At 27.4% G+C, this 8,274-nt stretch overlaps 1 protein-coding gene across 1 annotated transcript; it reads left to right on the top strand.

Annotated features, from left to right (window-relative positions):
* Nucleotides 1–870: 870 nt before the first annotated feature.
* On the top strand, nucleotides 871–2,255 carry LOC114414612 (B-box zinc finger protein 21-like). Its single transcript, XM_028378929.1, has 2 exons — nucleotides 871–1,631; nucleotides 1,715–2,255. Exons 1-2 carry the CDS (start codon nucleotides 1,131–1,133, stop codon nucleotides 1,949–1,951), a joined length of 738 nt encoding a protein of 245 aa, XP_028234730.1. The 5' UTR covers nucleotides 871–1,130; the 3' UTR covers nucleotides 1,952–2,255.
* Nucleotides 2,256–8,274: the final 6,019 nt, after the last annotated feature.

The raw sequence follows: 8,274 nt of genomic DNA, 5'->3' as shown, positions 1-8,274 counted from the left end.
TGAGAACACTATATTATAAACACATATTTGACTCTTTTTATTTCATTATATATGTTATTATCAAATATTAATTCATATCACTTATTATATTTATATTTTCCTTCTTTTATAACTTTTCATTTTATATGTTAATTAATGTTAAAGTGTTTACCAATCTTTTCCCTTTTAAAAGTAGGGAACTAAAATAAGGTTAGGACATTTTTAAGACATTAATCATTAACCCTTTATATATATTAATAACAAATGCTTACGCAAGAGACTTCGTCATTGTGATCGTTAAAAACTTAAAAACATGCGAATCACGTGAATTTGTGTAGATTTACTTTTATGTTAACTACAGTTATGTATCTAATCATGACTTGTTAATAATTAATATGATATGATTAAATACATGGTGTAATCGCTAACTCGTGAAAAGGAATTATAAAAAATATACAGCATCTTTCTAGTATACTCAAACCAAAGTTCCGTATTTTATTAATTAATTAATATATATATATATATATATTTATCAAATACTTAGGCTAGACACTTTGTCACTATAGTTGTTAATAAAAAACATGTAAATTTGTGTGGATTATAACAGAAAAACGAAAACGATCTAATTCTATTGATGATGAAGTCTATGAATATTTAGCTCATTTAGCTCATATGAGCTCATATGTAAATATTTTTTATACAGATCATTTTAGAAATTCTATAAACTATAAGTAAGATATTATTTCCTTTTAAGAAAATTATAATTTAAAAATATAGTACATTTATTATTCTTAGACATGTATTTATAGCGATAACAACTAGTACTAATAAACTGGTGTATTGTAGCAACATAAAGGGAAAGAAAAAGTTGTTTGGATGGAGGGAGAATAGTGTGATTAAATTATAAAAGGGCAATAAGAGCTGATTCTGTTTGGGTGAAGACTGAAGACAGATATTTAATCTCTGGAAGTCACATTAAGTTTTGTAAGAAGGTGAAACATGACACCCTAACTCGCGTTTCTTACTCGAGTGATTAGACTCGTCTCGAGTGTATTGTATTTAATTTAACCGTGGGTGAGTGATTATTAGAATCTCTCATTCTCAACCAATTCAAATCCTCCTTTCTATTAATCTGAAACAAGTTATTAGTCATGAAGATCCAGTGCGACGTGTGTAACAAACAGCAGGCATCGTTGTTCTGCACCGCCGACGAAGCCGCCCTATGCGACGGCTGCGACCACCGCGTCCACCACGCCAACAAGCTCGCCTCCAAACACCAACGCTTCTCCCTCAGCCACCCCTCTGCAAAACATTTTCCTCTCTGCGATGTTTGCCAGGAGAGAAGAGCCTTTGTGTTTTGTCAGCAAGATAGAGCGATTCTGTGCAAAGAGTGTGACGTGCCCGTTCATTCTGCCAACGACCTCACCAAGAACCATAACAGGTTTCTTCTCACTGGGATTAAGTTTTCTGCCCTCGATTCTCCTTCAACACCTCCTAAGCCTGCAGGTGGAAACTCCCTAACAAATCAACAACCACAACAACAAACTGGTTTCACAGGTAGCAGCATATCAGAATACTTGATAAACACTATCCCAGGCATGGAGTTCGAAGATTTCCTCGATTCACATTCTCTTCCCTTTGCTTGCTCCAAGGTTAGTTTAGTCAAACTCTAATACAACGCCTTCCAGCAATTATTGATTGGATCTGAGACTAATACATTGATGATGAATTACAGAATAGTGATGACATGATGTTGTCGATGTTTGGTGAGGGAAACATGGTTTCGTTCTCAGCCGGAGGGATCTGGGTTCCTCAAGCACCATCTTCAGTACAAATGGATCAGCAGAGTGGGTACAAAGACACATGGGAAACTAGCATTAGATCAAGTTTTGGGGATGATAGTTTATTAGTTCCACAGATGACTCCTCCCAGCAATGTGTTTAATAATAAGAGATCCAGGCTTCTATGGTAAAACAGTTACAGCTAGCTATCAAGCTAACCACCTTATGTGGCTTTTAATTTCACTCTATTCTTAATTTGGTTTTCTTTGTTTTTTTGTCCCTCTCCTCCTTCCTGAGTACTACACTACTCTTCTAGCTACTTAATTCCCTCTTGCGTTCTCGATAAGTTGATGTATCTCTTCCAAATTGTAAATGTCTATGTTTTAAGAGCTCTCTGGGTTCAGATTAATTGTTTCTGCTACATGTTAAAAGATGACTCAAGTCTTAATTAACATTGCATAAATGAACCGGAAGAAGACTTAGGCGATATCTTCACCATTTTGCACTTTCAAGCTGGGTTAGATCACATTATCTTAGCTTTGCCTTGATCCCATCTTTGGGAGTATTACATGAACAAGGTGATTTTTTTCCCATATATACAACAATTTTTTTTTTTTTTACCAAAACATACAATTCCCTCCATTATTTACACAAGTATACATGTTTACTATTCATTGTATAAATTTGGGATTGGGAGATCTGAATTTACACTATAATTTTGAAAAAAATTTGATTTTTTTACGTTAATGTGCTTTATTTAATTTAAAAATAATTTTAAAAAAATATAAATTAAGGAAATTAATAAAATTAGAGAAGATTATGAAGTTAAACAAAATTAGTTAAAGATAATACAGTGTAACTTAGTTTTGAAGATCTATATTAGTTAAAAATTATATAGTTGAAGAATGTTTTATTAATTTATAAATGATGTAAAATGAAATATATTGATAGTAAAAAAAATTAACTTGCTTAACTTGAACTTCTGGAAGGATATGGTCACTTACTTTTTGAATAATCAACTAGTTTGGATATTGAACAATTATATTTTTAGTATAGTTTGTTATTCTCGTTTATCATCTAAACCACCGCACTATTTATTTATGTGTATTATATAAGAAAGATGTATCAATTATTTATTCATTGTATTTTTTTAATTTGTTTCAATACTACTAACTAATTTTCTCATTTTTTTAATTAACATACATAAGAAAACAAAACCGCCAACGACACATATATTTAACTAAAAAATACTTATATTATAACTATAAAATTATATCATAATCTTCTCTAATTTCACTAATTTCCTTTATTTATATTTTTAAAAAATATTTTTTTTAAGATTAAAAGAAATGAAAAAGAACGTCCAGAATTTGGGTTGGGAGACCTGAATTCTCAACATAAAAAACCAATTTTTTTTCAAAATTACAGTGTAAATAATAAATATGCATATTTATGTAAATAATGGGGAGAGTTGTATATTTTGGTAAAAAAAAATTGTTGTATGTATGGAAAAAAAAAATCCAAGAACTTACTTATTTTTTTTATGAGAACGAAATTTCAATGCTTTAGTTGTTGAATATTTCTCATTCATTACTAATATGTCTAAATTAAAATGTATAAATAAGAAATAATTCTTTCCTTATAAATTAATTTTATAAGAAGATTAAGCTAAATTCAAATTCATATTTTAAAATGAAATTAGAGAATATTTCTTAACAATTTGTTGAACCTATCTCATTATTTGTTATCATTATTGAACTATTAGTAGATGATCAATCCTACAACCTTCATACTCAACATGTCCAATATGGACATGAGGTGGTTCTGTTGAAAATTCTAGTGATATAATTAATTTACAATAGTAAGGATAAAAATTACTTTGCAAGTTAATTTTATAAAATTAAAAATCCATATTCTAAGATTAATTGTTAAATTAAAACTCAAATCTTAGCCAGAGAAATGCAAAAACAAATGTTGCAAAAACAAATGTTGATTTCTATTTTTAAAAGCAGATTAGTGTTCAAAATGTAACTAAATAATTGAACAAGATGAGAAAATATTTATTAACTATTTTTATTTTTTATTTTTTAAAATACTTGTTTCAGAAAACAGATTTTAAACCAAAAAATGAGAAGTAAACAAAAGTAACCTTAAGGTATGTCTTATTATTTTTTGGGGAGATCATTAGTGATTCTTTTTTATTTATAGTAGAGCAATGAATATTTTATTCGCGAATTTGTATAAATTCAAAGTAGTAATTTTGTACTGGTTAATAAATAAATTAAATAACTTAAAAAGTTAAAGAATGAAACGAAAATCCGCCAAAAGCCTGGGTGTGCATAAGTTACCGTAAAAAAATTCGTGCCTACAATTTAATATAATAACGTTCATCAATAGAATTAAACTATTAACCTGACATTAAACTATTAACTTGACATTCCTTTTTGGTCATGGGAATGGGATATCTCGCAAAAATTTCTCATTTCAATCACTTTTTTTATTTATAAAATTTTAGATTAAAAAAATAAAAATATTATAGAAAGTCAAATGTTCTAATTATAAAAAATTTGCATACATGCAAATGGATTTGATTTAACGTAGGAACTAGGAACTTGGTCGACTGCAACCATATCCTCATTTTTTTTCTTTTTTTTTGCGTTTCAAAATTGGCTGTTTATTAGTGAAAAATGATAGTGTTAAACTTGGTTTTGGCAAGGATTGTTCAGAGCTTCGGCAATAAACGACATGAGCAGGTAAAATAGTTTGTAAGACCGGGTTCCGGATGAAAATACAGGATTAGTTAAATCAAGCACTAGGCTACTATTGACCATCACGTTGTCAACAATTATTGTTGATATTTGATTGGCCAGAAAAGTATCAAATCTTGTCAAATCTAGCTCTCACAAAAGGAAAAACACTGATGCTGACAAAGGAAAATATAAAACTAGAATAAATTATCGACAGGAAAGTGTACAAAATTGCACTGTCAAATGTATAATTTTCCTTCTTTTTAGCCTTGTCATTTTGTTTTCCTTTTGTTATAAACACTAAAGAATCTTCATGGAGAGAGTTAATCGATTTTTCAATTCTTCATATCATCATATGTAACATGGTAGTGGCGGTGGCGTCTCAATAGCAGAACGTCAAATTTGTGTGTTGAAGTTTGCCCGTGCGTGTGTGTTCTTACCAACAGCTTAAAGTCGGTAACAGTGAAAGTAACTTTTCCAGTTATCCAGCAATATAGGACCTGTTTGAGTGTAAGCTTTTCTAGAAGTACTTCTAGAATAAGAAAATAAGAAGAAAAAGATGAAATGAGATTCTCCATTAATTAAAATGAATTTTCCATTAACTAATTTGTAGAGGTCATCTCATCTTTTAGAGAAATTATATTGGTGAGCTTCTAAAAATTAACTGGAGAACTTATTCTTGTTTATAGAAAAATTCATCTCATCTTTTTTCTTCTTTTAGAAATGTTTCTAAAAAAACTTACCCAAACAGGTCTATAATGTCAATGGGTTAAGAAACTCTAAAAAGTCAGAAACGGCTACTTTGTCTTCCACTCCTTCACATGATGAGATTATAATTCTTGTTCTATTCGGATCAATCTTACAAAGTTTTCAGTTTTTTTATTTTTAAATATGCATTTTAGAATCAAACATGTTTGATTTACAAATAATACATTATACTTATTCAATATTAACTAAAGAAATCTAAGGTTCAATTAAAAAATTAAAAATGTTTAAAAACTTTTACATTATTTTCAAAAATATTAAGAGATTAGAAATTTGTTAAACAGAGTTCAACAAACTAGAAAATTAACTGATATGAAACTCTTATAATTTCTTTGATTTGAAAAAGAGAAATAATTTTGAAGAGACGAAAATAAGTGTCAGTGTTTGATAGATGAGAATTAGAGAAGAAATAATTTTAAAATCGATTGAATTCACTATATTATTTTTTACCTCTTTTATTTTTTTTTCTTCATTTGTTTTTTATTTTTCTTGAATGAAATATCTTTACTTTTTCACTTTATTTTGTTTACATATTTTTACTTTTTTTTCATCTATCTTATTTCTTTCATCTTTACCATTACCAAAGAGCATTAGAATCACCACATAGACTAATGTAAGGCAAAGTCTGTTGCGAGGGTAAATGGCAACACCTTTTTCGTTTTATTTTATTTTTCTGTAAAAAAAAAAATCAGTACTTGTGATTTGTGAAATTTTCGGAGTTGGCTGATTCAAAGATTCCTTTACTTTTTACATTCACAATGTTACACATAAATGCTGACGATTATTGACATTAATTATTGTAATCTCTATGCTTAATTAACGGAGTTGATTTATCGAAAAGTGCTCGTGATGATTGGATTCACAAATAAATGATAGTAATGAAAATAGATCATCTTGTCCTTGCTACCAAAAAAAGATCATCTTGTCCTTTATATAGGTTAGGTTAAAAGTTAATATCTAATTTAAATTCACTTAATCAACTTATAATATTTATAGATTAAATATTTTACTTCAATATTTGAAATTATATATTTATTTAAAAGTATAAGTTTATTAATTAGTTATACATTATTTTGACTTACTTAAAAGTAGAAGATCTTATTATAAACTAACTTTTTAAATAATTTTTCAGTTAAATGTTTTAAAGATCAAACCTTAAAATAAGTGCATACATATATCGAGTAAATAAAATTTGAAAAAAGGCTTGACTTAAATCTTTTAAAGCTTAACATTATCCAACTCGTTTTTACTCCCAAAAAGTTGCTAGTTAATTTCAATTATGTTAACTCTATCAATAATTTGAGATTACGTTATAACGAATAGCTTGGTGAATTTCCTAATGGAATATGTAATTAGTAAAAGTACGAGCAAGTTATTTTAGTAATTGTCTAAGCACATTATTTTTAAAAAAATAGATTTAATTATATTTTGATTAAATATGAAATTTAATAATATTGGAATTCAGTGTAAAGATTAGCATGAAATAAAAATAAAAAAGTTAAATAACATATAACGGAGAAAATTCCTAAAATCTAATGTCATCATGTTTTGGATTGAATGGCATGTACATTAATTTGTATATATATAATTTGTTTGTGGTGACAAAGATCTTTATTTGATTTTTATTCTTCTCGTATTCCCATGAAATAACCAAAAAATTTAGGCACATGATTCTATTGAATTTAATAGGCTCCCAGGGTCAATTTTTTTTTTACACAGTCAATGAGTCTTAAATATTATTTTATATGTTTTTAAAATAATTATTATAAAAATTAATAAATATATTATACATTAAGATTTTTATAATAGAACAACGTTAACTTACATAAACCATATTCATATTTAAGCCAAATAATAATGTTAAAAGGCATTTACATACACTTATTCCTTCTTTATTTATTGTTACGTTAAAAAAAATATTTTATTTATAAAATAATATATTGGTTCGGTAAAAAAAATATTGATATTTTGTTTAACATTGGTGAATGAATGTATCTTATCTTAAAAAAGGTTAATTATTTAAAAAATATTTGTTAGACACTCCTTATCTTGAAAGAGAAAGATAGAGAGAAAAAAATAAATGATTAATTTGATGAATAATGTTATATCCTGCTACTACCTGTCGCGCGTAGTAAATATTAATTGAAAAGTAAAAATATTTATTGTTTTAGAGATTGAAATTATAAAACATGAATAATTTTAAATATTCTTACAAATCCTCCTATTATCCTATTATGGTGAGTAAGGAATGTGTTTTATATTTCCAAGACATTTTATTTTTTATTCAATACTTATTATATTAAAGGTAGTGAAAGGATTTATAGGAAAAATTAATAAAAAGTTATAACATTACTCATAACACATATTTAAAACTTAATATAAAAGATAGTAGAAGAATTTGTAAGAAAATTAAAGAATCATTTCTTGACAGGGTGTTTAGAATTTATGGATATTCAAATATAATTACCCTTACATTTTTTTTTTCCGGACAAAAGGTAAAGATTCCGCATGCGGAGTGTGGTGAATCACGTGCTATGTATATACTCTGCAAAATTCTCTAATAGAGGAGAACCCTTTGCTGCATTCTCCGCATATTCTGCAGTCCTAATGTTCTAAGTTCTAACATATATGGTTGCGGACTTTGTTTTGTCTTAATTAATTTTACGTAGTGGATGGCCAGCTCACACACTAATCAATTAAACAATATGATTCCATATTTGTCTTGACTAAAGCACGAGGTTTGATTTTTAATTTAGGAATAAAATTGCGATTAAAGATATTTTTTTTTAGATTATAGTTATTTTTTATTGAAATAATTCATTTGAATCGAATAAAATTATCATGAATAACGTTAACAATATAAAAAAAATATTTTTTAAATATTAATTAATTTAACATAGTTGTAGGTACAAAACTCAATCTCTAAGATATATATACCAATCTACTTTATAATAGACGAATGTAGTATGAGATTAATTAGCTTGAATATATGCAGTGGCAAG

Source organism: Glycine soja, chromosome 6 (assembly GCF_004193775.1).
Source record: "Glycine soja cultivar W05 chromosome 6, ASM419377v2, whole genome shotgun sequence".
NCBI lineage: Eukaryota > Viridiplantae > Streptophyta > Magnoliopsida > Fabales > Fabaceae > Glycine > Glycine soja.
Note: the sequence above shows the minus strand (reverse complement) of the source record. Positions and strands in the feature narration are given on the sequence as shown.